The sequence below is a fragment of the Numida meleagris genome, chromosome 8, assembly GCF_002078875.1.
Source record: "Numida meleagris isolate 19003 breed g44 Domestic line chromosome 8, NumMel1.0, whole genome shotgun sequence".
NCBI lineage: Eukaryota > Metazoa > Chordata > Aves > Galliformes > Numididae > Numida > Numida meleagris.
This window is the reverse complement of record NC_034416.1, coordinates 2,429,890-2,448,297: the sequence shown is the minus strand read 5'-3', so window position 1 is coordinate 2,448,297 and position 18,408 is coordinate 2,429,890. Positions and strand designations below refer to the sequence as shown.

General features: G+C 52.9%; 1 protein-coding gene across 1 annotated transcript; it reads left to right on the top strand.

The window, feature by feature from the left end:
• On the top strand, nt 7-18,002 carry FOXO4 (forkhead box O4). Its single transcript, XM_021405956.1, has 3 exons — nt 7-198; nt 7,883-9,121; nt 13,266-18,002. Exons 1-2 carry the CDS (start codon nt 136-138, stop codon nt 9,101-9,103), a joined length of 1,284 nt encoding a protein of 427 aa, XP_021261631.1. The 5' UTR covers nt 7-135; the 3' UTR covers nt 9,104-9,121; nt 13,266-18,002.

The window sequence follows — 18,408 nt, the reverse complement described above, 5'->3', positions numbered from 1 at the left end:
GCGGCGGCGGCGGCGGCGCGGAAGGGCGGCTCCCGGCGGAACGCGTGGGGCAACCAGTCGTACGCCGAGCTGATCAGCCAGGCCATCGAGAGCGCGCCCGAGAAGCGGCTGACGCTGGCGCAGATCTACGAGTGGATGGTCCGCTCCGTGCCCTACTTCAAGGACAAGGGGGACAGCAACAGCTCCGCCGGATGGAAGGTGCGCGGGGCCCGGGGCTGTGGGGGGGCCCCTTCCCTCCGCTCTCCCCGCGGTGCTGTTCTCCAGCCGCGCTCACCTGGTGCTCCTTGTCCCGCTCTCGGTGTCCGTGCCGGGGACCCGGGGCCCGCCCCGGTGCGGCGCTGTGTCCGGGAGTGGAGAGGAGCGGGCCGCAGCTGTGCCGCTCCGAAACGTCCGTTCTTTATGTTCGCTTCTCGTGTCCTCGGGGCTGTCCCGGAAGGAGCTGCTGAAGCATCAGCTGTAGGGTTGTTGTTTTTTTTTTTTTTTTTTAACTCGAGGCCGCAGTTCTTTGTCGCCCCAGTGCGCAGGGCTCCGTGTAAAGAGCAGTTTCATAGCGGGCATTCTTGGCGTTAAGGGCTTCCTTTAAAAGCGTGCTGTGTCCGAGAGTCGCTTGGCAGGGACTGAGGACCTCTGCTGGAGTTCGGCAAAGGGAGAGCGCGTCTCAGAGCTGCAGCTCCGGACCCCCGCACTGTCTGCCCTCTCCTGCTGCTCTGCACGTGGGCAGGTGCTGCCTGCAGTTAAAGACCCAACTTCCATTTCCGTCCTCTGCAGGTGGCAGCTGCTGCGCGTGTGCAGTTCGGTCAGATGGGCTCCAGCAAAGAGAAGGGCGATGCGAGAGTGGGGCTGTGAAACAGCCCCTTGGGCTGCGCTCATATCTACCTCACAGCGGGTGCCACAAGAGTGGGGCCTGAAGGGCAGGACCTCAGTGTTGCTGTGCTCCTGTTTGCAGCCTGTGCTGCAGCGTGAGCCGGCGGCTTTGGGGATTCCACGACTCCAGCTCCGCATTCCTCTCCTGCGTGGCTGAGCATCAAGTCAGTGCAGAGACTTGGTTTTGCTTTTAGCCCTGTGTCATTGGGTCCACCTCCAGCTGGCTCGGCGCTGAGGGGGCTCACTGAGTGGCTGTGGGAGTCGTGCTGTCATGAGAGAGGGCAGGAGTGGTGGGAGAGATGCAGCTGTCTCGGCCCAGGTTGGCACTCATCGACACAGAACTTTTTCCCACTGCCATTTCTTGGGCTTGCTGACAGCTCTCACAAAGGTGCGTAGTTTGGCTAAAATTGAGCATCCATCCGTATTTCTTTATTTTTTTTCTCCCCTTTGTGCAGGCCGAGCCGTTGTTAAGCTTCGAGGCAGGGTGCAGTTGTTCTTTTCAATAGGTTTGGGGGGCTCATGGCAGAGCTCTCTCCCTCTCTGGCTGTGCACGCTGTGCTGCTCCTCCTACTGCACGGACTCGTGTCCTGGCAGACGGTTCCTGGAACTGGTGTCTGTTCTCTTTAGGAATGTGTCTGCATCTGTTTGGCAACAGAGCCCAAAGACTGAAGTTGTGTCTTATTAAATGTATCCCAAGGTGTTGTGGGGAAGCAGGAGCATCGTGCCCAGCTGGGCGCTGCTGTAGGTGGGCATGGAGCTCGGCACAGCGTGGTTGTCCTCTTATACGAATGTGCAAAGGGACCGTCAGCCTTGGATTTACTCTGAATTTTCATTGTGTATCACTTTTGGGAAACACGTGGTCGGATTTAACGTTCAGAAAGGTGGGAATGGGGATCTGTGCACAGGGAAAGCGGTCTGTGCTCTGCCGCTGTTCTGCGATGACTTTTCCATCGTGATAAAGTTCCTTTGCAGCCCCGCAGCCTGAGCAGGGGCTGAGGGCTGCTTCATCCCAGCCACGCAGCCAGGTGTGCTGGGCTCAGCCCTCCGGGTCACGAGGGCACTTTGACACTGCTGACTGAAACCAGCAAACAGAAAACCAGAGCGGAAACGTCGCTGAAGCCGTCTAGATATTGGGGCGGGGGGGAATTCCCATTACAGACTTGTCATTTTTAGCAGATATTGCCAAACTTTGAGTTAGTATCACGATGGCATATGGCTCTTCTGATGTGCGGGACAGGGCTGTGATGTTTCCTCTGCTCCGTTTTCTTCCCTGGCCTCTCCAATCCTGTTGGTGCAAGCTGGGCTGGGCAGAGCTCTCTCTCCATCCCTCCCTTACACTGACACGCAGTCACAGAGATGTGCAGGGAGTTCCGGTTCCTTTTGCTCAAGTTAAGGTCTCTTCTGGGTACGGCTTTTTCAGCATTGAACTGAATGAGTTTGGAGAAGGGAACCAAAGGTGGAGCTGCTGCCCGGTGCTGCTGGGATGCTGCGGTGCCGCTCGGATGCTTTCAGCTCCCTGAGCTGGGGCCTTCCTGTTGCTTTGGCAGGAACACGCTGGAAACGCATTGCATTGTGCAGTTCTAATAGGAAATTTTAAGTTGGAAGTGAAAGAAGTGAACGCGTTTAGGACGTTATACACATCTGCTTCAGTTAATATAACACCCATCAACTCATTGTTGCCTCCGAATCTCTTGACAGCTGCCTTACCCCAGCACACAATGGAGGGAAATACAGCTGTTACCATCTGCGAGGGTGTAACCTCCGAACTCCGGAAAAATCAGTTCTCGAGGAAGGTGCTGTCTGCTGTTCCTGAGCTGCACCGAGCGCAGTGCCAGGGGACAGGCTCGCTGGGTGTGCAGTCTGTCTGCTCCCTGCCGTAATTCAGCTGGAGTTAAGAATTAACCGGGCTGGGGGGAGAAGTGTCGGCGTGGGGGTGTGCCTGCAGCCACTGTAATCCCCTCGTGGGCTCTGCAAGCTGCTCTGGGATAAGAGGATCATTCCTTCCAGCTCTCTGCATGCAGGACGGGGGGCACGGGGGCTCTGGGCCGAGCTGTGCCTTGCTCAGCAGAAGGACGCAAACCCCTCTGCAGTCTGCGTGTGCTCTTGTTGCACTTTGTGCGTTTATGAGTAGAAGCAGATTCAGGACGGTGGCAGGCAACGTTGAGGCATTCAGTGTGTTCTCCCAAACCCGCTGCCTTCTCTTCTGTAGGAGCAGAAAAAGCTCAAAGCCGGCCTCTTCCACATCGCTTCAGCGTAGGGAAAAATCAGACTTTTCCTGTGCGTGCAATGGAAAGGAAAGAACCAATGGTTCTGCAGGATAGCGCTGCTTGCAGGAGGCTGAAGTGCTGCTCTGTGTTCTGGCACTTCGTGTTCGCTTCGATTCAAATGTGCGTGTGCGTGGTGCAGCAATTCAAGTGGCTGCATTGCAGAGTACCACGAGGAGGGACTTCCCTGGCTGCCACCACTGTGACAGCAGCTCTGAAGGTCCTGCATGGAAGAGCAGCAGCCAGAAAGCAAAAGCAGCCCCGACTGGGAGGTTCTGCAGGTTATCCTCACGCCTTGCAAATGAGTTCCAATTCAGTTCCAATTAAGCGCGTGCTTGTTTTGCTGGAGGTGAGCTGTTCACCATTCATTGGCTGGTTGACTGCTGCCCGGCCAGTTTCACTCTTTCTGTAGGCAGGTGCACGGAAAGCAGTCGTCGAATCATTGACGGGTTGAGAAGCCCTTCACAGCGTTTCCCTGTTGCTGCCTGCTGAGGCTGTATGCCAAAAAGCCATAATGCAAAAGGCAACGTAAAACTTCATCTCAGCTCTGAGCAAGGTGCCGTTCTGCCCGGGCTTCAGCCCAGTGTGCATCTGTACGTGGGGAGGGCTCTGCCTGGAGCCTGACTGCCCACTGCCCACAGCCGCTGGCTGCACGGGAAGGGAGGCTGAAGTGGTGTTGTTCTCCTTCAAACGTCCTGGCACTGAAAGCCAAGAGGTGCACGTTCTGCATCGCTTTGAATACCGATGTCGTTGCTGTTGTCGCTGGCACCTAGCTGAATTTAAGTCCTGTTCATCTGCAATGGTTCTGCGGTGTTGCGGTAGTGCTGCTTTCTGTTAGGTGGGATTATTTGGGTTGCTTTGAAGTTGCCGTCGCATCAGGGGAGGGAAGGGCCCTCCGGTTTGAGGCTGGGTGCAAACTGCTGCACTGCTGTTACCTCTGGGTGCTGGAAGCAGGGACACGTGCTGTGCCCCAGCAGAGTGACAAACAGAAGGCAGAGCAGGAGTGACCAGCGGAGGTACGACAGAGCCACGCTGTGTTAGATTTGCGGGGTTCTTTTCTAATTTTGTGGGTGATTCTTGTTTTTCCTTCACGGGATGCAGTCCTCCCGCTCCAAGGAGGGGAGAGCTCTCCTTTTGGCAGCAGCCCCTCTGCCCCATGCAGTGCGTTCCGACCCCCGGGAGCTTTTCCTGCTGCTCCCTGTCCATTTATTTGGCAAAGCTGCTTTGCTGGATGATGATTTTTTTGCAGCGCAGCTTCATCTATCGGGCAGCCCTTGAAGGCGGCAGCTCCCAGGGTGCTGGCGTGACTTGTTCCAACTAGTTCCTTCTGCTCTGCCTAATCCTGAATAGCTTTTGCCGTGTCTGCCTGCCGGTCGTGTTAAACATCTAAATTGTCTCGGTTTCTCTCTTTTAGAGAGCTAGGATTTTCTTCTTCTGAGCTCAGATTGAAAGATTACAGAGAAGGGAAAATGTTCCTCCTAAGGAGGAGCTTTCTGGCTCCGAAGCTCCGAAGCTGAGGTCTGCACCCGTGCAGGAGAGCGGCTGCAGGGACGCAGCTCGGCTCCGGCTCTGGAGCAGTTGTTTACTTGCTGGAGCGCAGCTTTGCAAAATCTCTGCCATGAAGCCTTTTCCTAAAGCCTTTGGAGCCAAGCGGCGGGGTGAGTGCTGAGACAGGCACTGACAAATGTGGGAGGCGGGGCGTCCTCCCTCGTGCAGCCTCTGAAGAATGCCGTGGCAAATTATAATTCAGCGCAATTACAAGCCTGGCTTTGGAACATGGCCCTGCGCTGGATGTGACCATGTTCTTTGTGTGCCTGCGAGGCAGTGAGAACGCAGCGCAGGGAGCTGCAGTGATTGCGCGTCTCGCTTTGCTTTCTGTTCTGTCCCCGATTCTTCGGAGAGACTTTTTGCTGAGATTTCTTCTGGGATTTGTGGTAGGAACTTGAGGCTTCCTTGGAGAATGGCTCCAGCATCCCTGAAAACCTGGGCAAACGTGGGCGATGGGATGGGGGACAACCCCAGCCTATCCTCGAAGCCACGCAGTGCCTTGGGAAGGCCATTGCTGGCTTCTGTAGGAAGCAGCCCTGTGCTGCGGGTGGGATGTGCTGCCTGGAAGGCTGCTGGGGAGAGCTGCTGGCCTCGAGCCACCAGGTGGGTGATGCCTCGCCTGCAGACCGAGCAGGGCTCCGCGCCGTGCTGCTGGAGGGCTGTGCAGCAGCATGGGCTGCTCCTTTCCTTTACATGCAGCCCGGACATGTTATCAGATGAGAAGATTTAGCTTTGTGGTAACTGCTGGGGAATGAGGAGATGGTTTGCGTGGTGTTAGGCACACAGCTATGGCTGTTGGTGTGTCCTGCCTCAGATGCGGAGTGGCTGGGGCCCGGGGAATCGTTGATTAAGTAAATGTTTCTGGCCAAGCTCTAATCTGTATAATAGCTGTTATTAATTTCCTGCTAGCATTGTCTGAGTGTGGTTTAAAGGCATCATTTGTGATCCAAAAGGGATCGGAGACCCGGATGGGGACGTTTTTTACTGCACACACGGCCGTGCTCCATAAGAACCTCTCTGAGATGCAGTCACCCGCTGCCCAGCTCGTTGCCAAAGAATTTCCCACGGCTTTGGCACCGGGCTGTCCCCATCCTCCCATTCAGGCTGTGCTCTGTCCGGAGGCACTGCAGACCCACAGCTCACATGGGCACCTGGTGTCGGTGGTGCTGGGCAGCCAGGCTGCTCTGCAGCGTCTCTGAAGCTAATTGCAGCTCTGCTTTTGCTTTGAGTTGCTTAACGTCGGGAAAGGAAATACGTCAGGGTTGCCTAGGGGACTGAATTCTGTCATTTCCTCTCCTGCCAGGTTTGACTTGGAGTTCTGCAGTTATTTATGGTGAATTTTCCGCTTGCTTTCTCTGTGAGATTTGAGGGTGCCCTCCCTGTATCAGGCGTGCGTCACTCTTACAGCTGCATCCTCACACTGGGGAGCACGCAGCATGGAAGCTGCCAGGGCAGGGGCTCCTCTCTTTGTACCCCTGGTTAAGTTTGCCACCTGCATGACACGCAGCCACCCCAGTGCACCCCCAGCCACATGTTCTCTTATGTACTTGTTTTAGCACGGAGGTAGTCCAAAAGTGAAGCAGAGCTAAAAGAGGAGCCTGAGAGCTGTGGTGTTGCAGATGCTGTGTGATGGGAGACAGAGCAGTGCAGCCACCATCTGTGCCTGTGGCCAGTAGCCATCGTGGCAGCTTAGCAGGGACGTTTGTGAGCACTTTGCTACCTTTTGTGCAAGGGTTTCGGGTTTCCCAAAATAGTTCTTATTTCAAGATGTCTCGTTTTGAGCTTGTTTTCACCCAGAAAACTAAGTACTGAAACTTAGGATGTGGAAAGCGATGTTACTTTTTAGGTTTCATTGTTCGTGGAACTCTTGTAGCAATACAGGAACACTTGCACCACTGCAGCCTGCAGGACTGGGCGTCTTCAGCAGCTCACAGGTTAATGTCAAGAGAATGAATGAAGATCTGGGGACAGCCCGGTGGAGGTTCTTGCTGCAGGAGCATGCAAAGACAAGTGTGGTCTCCTGGGGAGTGGGGCGATGCTTTGGAAATGAAAGCAACAGCTTTCCAGGAGATGGCACCGCTCTGAGTGCCGTTCTGAACACTGGGCGAAGGGTAAGAGTGAGAGTTAAGAGCTTGTGTGTCCTTTGGGGATGTTTTTCTCCAAATCCTCAGCAGCCAAAGGTTGAAATGAAGGCTGACCCAGAACCATTTGCACGTCTCCTTCCATCTGCACCAAACTTTCCGCTGTGCCTGTGGTGTTTGTTTATCTGCAGCTGCTGTGCTTTAGGACAGTGTGTTTGAGGTGGACAGAGTGAGCATGGTAAGGACTTGTTTGAGAGGAAAGGGTGGGGAGAGGGAGAGCAGCAGGCAGAGGAAGAGCTGTGCTTGGAAGCGGCTGATAGAGGCACAGTTGGTTCAGAGTGATGACGGTGTGCACGAGAGCTGAAGGCTGCTCTGAGCCTTTTAGCTTATATGACACAGATGTTGCTCTGGACCACTGTTGTGCTGCCGGCATGGCACCTTCTAATTATGTGCAATTTGCCTATCTGAACAAATTAAATGCAAACAAATGCATGGCACAGGCTTCATGGAGGCTCGTGGGGGGGGTCTGCCCGAACAGCTTGCTGATTCTGAAGTACCGGGAGGTTTATCAGCGTAGTTACAGGGTGAAAATTGCTTTGATATTGGTGTGCAGCCATTTTAGCTGGCAGTTTCTAGCCAAGCTCAACCACGTGAAGGGTGTTGGGAGGGACAGGGAATGCGTGGCTTGCCAAATGGGAAGATGGGAGAGGCTAAAAGTGGCATGTACCGTGTGGGAGTGCACTATCAGCTTGAACATCTTACCCCATTAGAAGCATACACAGTGTACTGCATCCTTGCAGAGTGAGGCCGGCAGCCTCCAGGCTTAGCAGGGCTCTTGCTCCACAGATTCTCTCTTGTTTGTTTTGGAGTTGAAAAAGGAGACGGGCACACGGAATTGGGAGTGTTGTGTCAGTGTCGTGGTGGTTTCACCCTTGGTGCTGCACTGAGACATTGCACTGCTCGCTGGTGCTGTCAGGCACGTTGCAGGCTTCAGATGAGTAGCTCTTTGCTATACCTTTCTTTGGATACTATCTGAATACACTGTGAGATTTCGAAGTGGGAGGTGTGGTGTAAACAGTCAGATCCTCATATCTTGTATTCCTTTTTTTTTTGTTTTCTTTTCAGAACTCTATTAGGCATAACCTGTCCCTGCACAGCAAGTTCATTAAAGTTCATAATGAAGCCACAGGGAAGAGTTCCTGGTGGATGCTCAATCCAGAAGGCGGAAAAAGTGGGAAAGCACCAAGAAGAAGAGCTGCTTCTATGGACAACAGCAGCAAACTCGCTAAAGTCAGAAGTAAAGCATCCAAAAAGAAGCCCCCTCTCCAATCTGCTCCAGAAGCCACTGCTGACAGTCCTGGCTCCCAGTTCCCAAAGTGGCCGGGGAGCCCGTCCTCGAGAAGCAACGAGGACTCTGATGTGTGGAACACCTTCCGGCCTCGAACCAGTTCCAACGCGAGCACCATCAGTGCCAGGCTTTCTCCCATCCTGACCGAACAGGATGACCTCCACGATGAAGAGCTTCTCCCTTCTATGGTGTACTCCAGTGCATCCAGCAATGTTCCACCAACCGTGACTGAGGAGCTTGAGCTCATTGATGGGTTAAATTTGATGTCTCCCAGCTCATCCGTGCTGTCTGCCCAGCAATCTGCTTCCAGCGGTCAGATCCAGAGAGATTCCAGCTTCTCCTTGCGGAGCCCAAATGCAGCTGGTCAGACCGCGACGTTTGGCAATTCCCTGTTTAACCCCGTTGAAATGTCGCTGCAGAGTTCTGTCAGCCATTTCTCCGGCCCGCAGACCTTGGAAGCTCTTCTGACACCCAGCTCTCCGCCTCCAAGGGATGTGCTGATGACTCAGGTGGATCCAGTTCTCCCGCAGACTGGTGGCAGGATGAGCGGCCGAACTCTTCTGCTTCTAGGTGGGCAAGCCACCCAGAGTAAGATGAGCTCAGGCAATCCGCGAGGAAAGCCTGCAGAGCAGCAGGCAGAACCAGTTGGTGCCAGTGTTTTGCCATCAACGCTTCCCATAGTAGCATCTCCTCAAAACACTGCCAGCATTAACAGTTTGAAGGCTCCAGTTTCTGCAACAACCGCCCAGTCGGTCCAGCTGGGCAATCCTCCACTGCTTTCTTCTGGCCCTGCTCCTCTGGGGTTGAACCAGGACAGGCTGCCCATTGACCTGGACATTGACATGTACATGGAGAACCTTGAATGTGATATGGATTACATAATCAACAGTGAACTCATGGATGGAGAAGGACTGGACTTTAATTTTGAACCTGTTCCGTCTACTCCCAGCTATCCCAGCAGCTCGCAGGCCTCCAGCCACACCTGGGTACCAAGTTAACTTCAGGAGCACAAAAAGGTAAGCGTTGCCATGTAGAGCACCATGGCTCTGTTGTGTCAGCAGCAGCCCTGTCTGGGAAGCTTCCTGTGCCCCACTCTCGGTGGCTGAAGATAAATCTTTGGAAGAGCCAGTGCTCTTTCAGGACAAAGCTCCTGGAAGAGCTGCGTTCCCTATTAGAAGGGGAAACAGCTGTGTAAAGGAGGGTGGATTTAGCTTGACCAGCTAGTAAGCTTCTGCATGGATTAGAGCAGCAAACTGAATGAAATTCTTGCTGTCTCTCGTTACCAAGGATGACTGCTCTACAGGACATTGGTCTCTTCCATATGATGCTTTTAGCTCTGAATTTGACATCAGAGCGTATTCTGCTTACATGAAAACGGTGTATTCAGAGCTGTAGAGCTGAACAGGCACATGCTCTGTTTCTATCCAGGGTGTAATTACGCATGCAGCGTTTTCTAGTACGTGCTGTTGCAAAGCCTGTCTGTTTCATGACAGTCTGCTTTGCCTGCATGTAGCAGGACACAGTCGCCCTCAGTTCTCAGCCCTTCTGCCCTCCCCTTATCTGGGAATAGCATCTGTAAAGTCTGGTAAGCCTGTTTGTCAGCACGAACCACCAAATTGCCTATGCAGCCGTTAGAGTGGGAAAGGAAGAGAAAATGGGAGTGTGTGGTGTGAATGGGGATGGAAGGAGGAAGGATGTGTCAGTGCCATCACACTGGGGATGGAGGCATGCTTCACACTTGGGGCTGGCTTAGCTGACAGAAAGGGGGCAGGTTCTTTTATGGGCTGGGCACAGGCTGGGTGCTGGTTGGAAGGTGGAAGTGTTTCCAAGAGTATCTCCTGCTGAGACAGATGTGGGATTTGTTAGTGTTGCAAGCTCAATTAATAATGCTGGGCAGACAGAAGGGCAAGCTCCACGTACTGCTCGAGTTGTGGGAAGCCCTTGAGCTTCAAAATGATGGAGGATGAGCAAAATTATCATATGCTAGACCTTAATACTCGTTCCAAGGCAAGTGAGTAGCCTGAGATAGTCTTGCTTTGATCAAGGAGTTTTGACTAGGTGACCTCTGGAGGTCCCTGCAGCCCAAGTTCTCTGCTGATTGCTGCTGCTGTTCATGCTGCAGGTCAGATATTAGGCTAAACGCTTTTCTGCTTTCCCCCAGTACAGCCTTCTAGGCAAGTATTAGGGACTAGATGGAGTGAAATGCTGTCCTTTGGGCCTGTGATACTTAAACATTGGTACACCATTATATCTTGACTATTTCAACACAACTGAATGCCTTGCTATTCCAAATCCTGTCACACCGCTTAGGGTTTCATTTGTTAGTAATATTCTTCTGTCCATACTTAAAAGACATCTTTGCTGTGGAGAGAGGGAGGATCAATCTAGCTTCCCCCTGTTCCCTTACGGGGCTTTTTATAGTCTTGTGCACTTGTTAAGTGTGCTCTGCTGCATTACAGTGTTTGTCTTAAACTGGGTGTCTTCACTTCAGGTGGGATATGGAAACTCGGTTTTGATTTCAAAGCTCTTCAGCTGCTTGAAGAAGGTGTGTGAGCTGGTGGCAGAGCCTGGGGCGTCCTCAGCACTGCTTCCATAGGGTCTTGTCCTGAGCTCTTGTGGTTCTGTATGCCATGCATCACATCTGGGGAGAGCATCCACTTTATGGAGGAAAATATTCACAGGAGCGTTTCTAAAACGTGGGTGCTGTAGATATCCTGCAGTCCTGGGTGCATTCGTTACCTGGGCTCGGTAGTCAATGGAATACCTACAGAATATCACATGTAGCTTTATTCTTTGCAGGGGTATAAAACGGGGAAAGCTGACCAAATGTTTATCAGAGGGTGGGGTCTAGTACTGGTGAAGGTATGGCTGCAGTCAAAGGCAGAGGGAGAAGATTAGGTTCCTAGCAGCAGCTGTGCTCTTGTTCAGTGCAGATATTCAGTACGTGCATTGCTTGATCAAAACAGAGTAACTTAATGTTAAAACCCCTGGATCTGCTTTGTACTGGGAAATGTGGAACCTCTGGGAAATCTGGACACAGCCTCACTAAGGAACGAGCTCTGAGACCTGAACGTGTAACAGCAGCAAGTGTTCCCCTGTGCTCTTCTGGGTGAGCAGTGCTGAGATCCAGCACGGTGCTCGGACAAGTGACACGCCATTCAGTGTGCCTTTCTCAAGTCTTCATTCTGTCCTTGGCTTGCTTTCTCTGAGCTTTGCCAAGCCTTTGAGCTTAGTGTGCATCCTGGAACCCGCAGGATGAGGCAGAACAGAGGTTTTCCCCTGAAGAAAGGCAGTTACTTACCATGTAAACTGCTGCTGAGGCAGAGAGGTGGGTCAGGAGTGCAGCAGGGCGGTGAGAGAAGGGGAACAGGATGTGCGTGGAGAGAAATGAGAGAGTTCCTGGAGACCGGGAATGGCCCTGGGAAGAGGAGGCAGAGAGTTTTCTCAAATTTAGAACTTCAACGAGTGAGCTGCAGACAGGAGGTCGAGATTGTATCATCTCTCTTCTTTTGGATCTGTAAAGAGTTAATGCATCCCTGTTTGGAAACTGCTGTTCCGGGAGAGCCTTGTTCCGGTGTGCCAGGCTTTCGTATTGCCGTGTTAAGTTCACACTGGTGAAAACTACCATAGATGGCTGCTGACCTTAGAGCCACCCTGAGCCGTGTCTGCAGGCCAATCTGCGTCCCCCTGGGCCAGGCATGGCTGTAACGCTGAGCTCCCCAGCACTCTGCCTGGGCCTCTTTACATGAAGGTTAGAGATCAAACACCAAACCCTTGCCTCCGCCCAGCAGTGATGCAAAGCCCACTAACTGCCTCTTGGCCTGCAAGGAAGAATGCCAGCGTGCCAACCCTTTCCTTGACTGGGAAATGCAGAAATCCTGCCATTTCTGCTGCTCGCTGCATGGAAAGCGTGTGGTGAAGGTGCTCCATGTGCAGAGTGCCTTGCAGGAGCAAGGCTGTGCAGGAAGCCTGGCTGCATCTGGAAGCAGTGGGTGGCCTGCGGTGCTCCTCCAGCGCTTCGTGCCGGTGTCCTCTGTTGGTGGGCTTGTGCTTGCTCACCCTTGTGCCATTCTGCCAGTTAGTGTGAGAAATGCTGGGATTGCCTCTCCTGTACGGCTCTCCAGCCTGCACCATTTCGGTGTGAGGTCCATCTGCTCTTCTGGGAGAGCTTAGTTAACGTTCTTCGCGTGTTCAGTTGGGATGAGCTTTGTAGCCTGGAGAACCCTTTCTCCCTCGCTCATTTTGGGCCAGACTCTGAGTTTCCATGCTGCTCTCTAATTCCTTTCGGTCCCAACACTGCATTTTGTTCTAGCAGAAACTTAATAACTAACTCCCCTGCGTTGTCTTGCAGTTTCCCCGGAGCCTGTTGCTCTGGCTCCTGTTCCTTCTTGTTGGGGCTGGTCCCCTCCTGTTGCTTCTTCGCCTTCCCACAAGTTTCATTTCTTGCTCACCAGTGCTACTGTTGAATATGACAGGCTTGATGCCCTGCATTTACCTTCTCATTCTGCCTTTAAAAGTGGACTGTGGGCCTAATGTGGAAGTTCTGTCTTAAATTGGCTGAGACCTCTCCCAGGCCTTGTTTGCTGCTGTAATTGAGTCCTGCCAGAATGAGGCAGAGGGTCCAAGAAGGGATGTCTTCAGCTTTTTGGGGCAATGAGGTACCTCGAAATGTATCCTCCTTTGTAGGTAGGCGCAGGATTTCTGTAAGTGGTCGAGCATAAACAGTTCTGAGTGTGTGATTTTGCAAAAGTCCTCTGTCTTTTCCCTCTCAATTCCCATTTGTGGCTTCTAAAGGTGAAGAGTAACTTTCCTCTTCCTTGCTGCTGTCCCGCAGTGCTTCTGGTGCTAGCTCAGTCCTTAACACCTGCTTATCTTACCGAGCTTTGGTGCCATCCGCTCGCAGGCAGGCTGCTTACTTCTGACCTTTGTGCTTTTCTTTTGTCTTTCTGTCTCAGTGGTACTCTGAGCTTGGGGCTGAGCAGTTGTGTCCTCCACTTGACTCTTCAATCAAGGTCTCTTGCGATCTGCATTTGCACCCTGGTGGAAGTGGGCATCCTTTGAGCAGCACAGGGCTGACTGATAGTAACTATCTCCCTATGTGCATCCAGAATTCGCACCGAAGCTGAGATCTAACTGTTCACTCTGTTTCTTCTCCCCCAGTGTCCTTCAGGTTTTGAACATCGGGTTCTGACTTCGCTTCCCACCCCTGGCAGAGAAAAGAACGGAGCATGTTGGATTCGGTTTCCCTGCACGCCACACCTTGGGCAGAAGGGGCTGCCCACCTGGGAAGAAGGGGCAACCTGCATCTGGCTGCAACAGGAAGAGGTTAAAAAGAATAATCCTGTCATGTGCCACGTCTCTTCCTACAAACCTGACCCTGCCATGGACCTTCTGGGGAAACCCTGGGCTGTGCGTGTCCGGAGAGGAGCCCTGGTAGAAACCTCGGCCAGAAGCCTCTGTGCCGGGCAGTAGCGTTTTCCCATGTGAAGAGTTGGGTTTGCTGGAGGAATGTCTCCATGGCTGTCCTCTCTCTGCTACGGCAGAAAGTCTCCCAGTGCCTCAGGCTGGCAGAGGGCCTGCTCGCTTCCCTCTTGCCTTGCTCTCGGGGATGAAGCAGTTGGACGTTTTCGTTAAAGCCACCAGATGTGCACTTGGAATCCCACGGACTGGCCGAGGAATGGGAAGCAGCGTGCTGGTGGAAGCCTGGTGGGAAGAGGGGTGCCTGCTGTGGGCTTGGTGTCGGTGGTTCCGCTGTGCCCTTCTCGCCGGAGCAGCCGTCATCGTTGTGCAGGGAAGGGCAGTGTCGTGGCATTAGGGGCTTCCTCTCCTTCATCTGAGCGGAGCGGTGTTGAGTTTTTCACTGTGCCAACTGTGCCCCGTTGAATCCTAAGCGTGTTTAGAAAAGTCCTTATGCTGTTCTCAGCACATTCCCAATACACCAGGCTGATGTAAAATAGGCACGGGTGCTAATAGCTGATTCTGGGACATGAAAACATCATTTGGGGTTTGTTTCTCATCTGTCATGCTACAGCAGAGAAGGGGAAAGCCTGGGTGTGGCCTTAACAGAGCCCTGGTTGCTTTTCAGAAGGGCATTTTCTATAGATGAAATATTTTTTTACTAATCTGGGAACTTTCTACAGTGAATATGAAGCCAATGTCGAGTGTGTCCCCGTTAGGCGTATCAGGAGCCTCTGCCTCTGAGGAGGTGCCAGTGACAGACTTCTTTTTCAGAGCTGTATTAGGAACAAAACATATTTGATGTTCCATAATGCGTATGATTGAGGGGAGAGAATTGGCAGATCCCCGCAGTTCCCAACCGCCGTGGGGAAGGGCTGTACATTATTGTAATCTATATGTAAAAGTAGCTGCAAATTACATAGAAGCTTTTCTAAACCTTTTTAAATATATATTATATATTTTAATTGAAAATGAGATTATTGGATAAAAAAAAAAAAATCCACACTTGCTGCATCTGTCCCCTTGATACCAGATAACACTACAGAAGGGGAGGGGACAGGCCTAAGGCATTTTGGGCCAAGAAGCTGAAAATGTCATTAGTACAAGTGGGAAGGGCTCCGCAGTGTAACTGGGGAATAACTGCTCCCCTAAAGCAGGTGGAAGGTGCCGGCGTGGCATGGCATTCGGTCACAGCTCCTCGTGTGCTCCCCTGGATCCAGCATTCCCACTGCACTGGGGAATGCCAGCCATTAACAGCACTCCTCTCCTCGTCCCTTTGGTAGCTGGGCTGCATCACAGGGGTTCCCATCTGCTGGGATGGCGTGGGCTTGGCCATGCTCCATCTGCTGGCGCTGCGGGCAGGCCAATGGAGGGCACTATCTGGTGTGTTTGGTAGCTGCCATCTTGGGTTCTGTGATTATTATTTTTTTGTTGTTGTTGCTGGGGTTGCTGCTGCTGCCGGGGAGCACCACCCCAGGGCTGCGTCAGGGAGCTTGCCCCGTCTTTTGGTTCATGCAGGACAGAAGCTAGGAGAGAGGAGACCAGTTCACTTGGCACGTTCCTGTCACCATGTGGTGCTGGCAGTGCCTGGACCTGGTGAGATGTGGCGGTGCTTTTAGGGTATTCCAGTAGGCTGGGCCTGGCAGAACGCCTCTGGGCTCCTTGCTGAAGGAGGAGGTGGCTTCTGCTCAGGTTTGTGTCATGCTGTGCCATGAGCCATGTTGCCTCACCACCGTGTCTGCTCCGTTGTCATGGGCCTCGTTTCGTTTTCATTTGAATGGAGATTGGAACACTGGGAGTGGTTTGTCGGGCTGCCTGCACCACTGAGTCTTCAGCAGCCTTATCGTCAGCGTGCTCTGCCATCAGAGCCCTTGTGTAGTCCGATAACCTCTCCTTTGTGGCAGACCTCATGGTGATGTGCTTAAAAATTACCCACCATCTGCATGTCTGGCCACACCTCGCTGCAACAAAACCAAAAACGTTAAGGAGGCAGATCATAAGCTGGGATGCCAGGTCTTGAACCACGGACGCGTGTTTTCACTGCAATTAGTTCATTACTCGAATCGACAGATAGCCTTTCCACAAACACCTCATGCTACATCTGGCATGCATTGCACATAATGATCGGCCATTATGCTGATTCACTTAATAGATCTGGTGGGATTTGTGTTTTCTGGTGGATAATATGCCACTTTGTTTGCTTGGACCCCGAGGGTAAACGAGTCCCATGATGTGCAGAGTGAGCTGATGGCCGCCGTGCTTGGGGTGGTTCTGCTGCTTCACAGCTGTGTATTAGGGGACAGGGTTCCAGCACGCCCAGTGCTGTCAGTGTGACTCTCTAATGCCTTCATCATGAAAACAGAGCCCAAAGCAATAGGAAGGGCAGTGTTAGCGACAGGTGCTCCCCATCCCCTCAACACAAGAGCAGCTGGCAGGGGCTGAGGGAGCTGGAGAGCGTGTGCTGGTGCTCGGGAGGAGAGCTCGGTGAGCAATGAATGCAATGTTGTGGGCTCGGGCAGATTCTCTGCTTGTTGGTATGTGTGGCAGGATGGTTTGGATCCCGGTCACGGAGGGCAGGGATGCGGAGAATCTGGGAGTTCTCCAACCCCTTCTCAAATAACTTCCTCTTCGCAAAGTTTTTCTAGCCTGGGATGTTTCCTCATAGGACATAAGAGACTTTAAAGTACTTTAAACCACTGCTTGCTGAAGGTTGAGAGGAGAAGTCTCACTCAGCACTTGCCCTGGGATCTGTGTCCTTTCCCAAAGTGTTTGCTTCCGACGGGTGCTAGGTGCAGCGCAGCGTCTCGATGCGTCGTCGTTCCAAGCCAGCAGCAGCAACAGGCCACGGGTTTATGGAGCTGTTCCTCTAGGAGGGGCCGGGCTGGGGTTAGGGAGCAGCTCTGAGCCTGGTGGAGAGGGCAGGGGCTGCTGCTGCAGGGACTGCTGCTCCCGGACAAGTGCCTGGGGGGCTCCTGGTGTGAAGCCCTCAACCGAGCCATGCACATCTTCCCTGTCCTTGCTGTGACAAGTTCCGTGCACCTCCAGAGGATCAGATGCTGTCTTCCACAGCGTGAGGCCGCCACGCTCTGTGCCCCAAAAGGTTCTGCCCACGGAGCCTGGCAGGAAGCACGCTTATTGCTGTCTTCTATACCAGAGTTTAGCTAACTGCTTGAGATCTCTCCATAACTTCAGCATATTTTACTACTCCCGGCTTCCCATCAAAGCTTGGACTATTGAGAGCTTCCTAGAGCCCTTAATTTTCATAGCTGGTGTGTTTAAAACCATGACATCCCCCTACCCTGGGCTGCTCCAGAGTCAGCAGTGCCGTTGTTCTGTAAGGGAGAGGAACGAACGCAGTGGGAGCGTTCCAGAGCCCGGCTGTGCTCGTAACCGAGGCTCATGCTAGAAGCAAGTAGCACTAATCAGCTTTTCCAAAGGAAATGCCTAGAAAGCTTTTATGTAGATCATGATTTGTTCATTTTCTTACTTAGGTGCTTATTTATAGCCACATTCAAATGCTCCAGGGCTAGCCTTGCTCCAGGAGGGAGAAACCTGTGTCTGGTGCTGCGGGTGGGGGTGGCTGGGGAGCGGGGTCACCGAAATAATGTGCAAGTTTGGACCATTATCCAAAAAAAATGCATGTGTATCAACTCTGGGGCGTGAGCCTGAACAGGGATGGCTGAGGCAAACCCTACGCTGTGTGCCTAGTGAAAAACTTGTTCTGATTCACGTGGGGAAAAGCGAGCAGGAGGCGACTCCGGGTGCGTGAAAGCTCGGTGGCATGGGTAACTCATCACTACAGATCATAACCCCTCCAGAAAGGGACCCCCCCCTCTTCCCAGCAGCCTTCCCACCTCTCCCTGCATCTCTAGCTGATGGAAAACAATCTCTGTCGGAAGTGAGTTGCCATGGGACGTGGTGTGGGGTGGGGAGGAGAGGCAGCAGGAGCTGCTGGTGGCGGAGCCGGGTCCTGTGGCTGAGGCAGCCTGGTGGTGCGAAGCAGGAGGGCACGTCCACAGCGGGTGCTCCCGAGGTGTCCAGAAGGGTTTGGCTCCGCAGGGGTAGGGCACTTCTCCTGGAAGGAGCCTTCTTCAGAGAGCGGCGGGGCCGGTTTGGGGAAAAGGTGTTTCCAGCACAGCACGGCCTTCACCCGCTGCGCTCACAGGGCTTTCTGCACTGCTAGCACAGGCACTGCGTGCAGGACGGGCACCACGAGCGGGTGGATGCCTTTCCCACCCCATCCCCTCTGCACACTTTCGCCCATTTCTCACGAGATTTTTTTTTTTTTTTTTTACATAATAAATCTCTGCTTTTGTTTGCTCTCTGTAGCAGTGTAACTTCTGAACCATTACAGGCTCTTTGTTACCATCTGTGCTAGCAAGACTGTAGAATGTGCTAGACTAGGGGGGAATGTTTGACAAATAAAAACCTGTAATCCTCTGCCCTGTGTCTCATGCGGTTTGTTCTGTTGCACTGGTGTGGGGACCCGTTTTTATTGTGTTTATTTATTTATTTCCTTGCCTTCAGCTTCTTTCCTTTGCCTGTGCTGTTAGGGCAGCCCTACAAAGGCCGCAGTGTGCTCCCAAGTGTGCAGAGCCCCTCGGTGCAAGTGGTGCTGCCCAAGCCCTAAAGCTGACCCTGGGTGGCTGGAACTTCTGGAGGACTGTTCTGGAGTCATCCTGCCCTGCTCGTAGCTTGCCCTCCTGGACCTGAGCACAGATGGTTCTGTTCACTTTGCATGGAGATAGATGTTCGGTGTTCGCTTGTATTCCAACGTGAATGTCAGCAGTTGTGCTGGCTATCTCTGGGAGCACCGAGGTGGAGTTGCTGTTCCATCCTGAGGCAG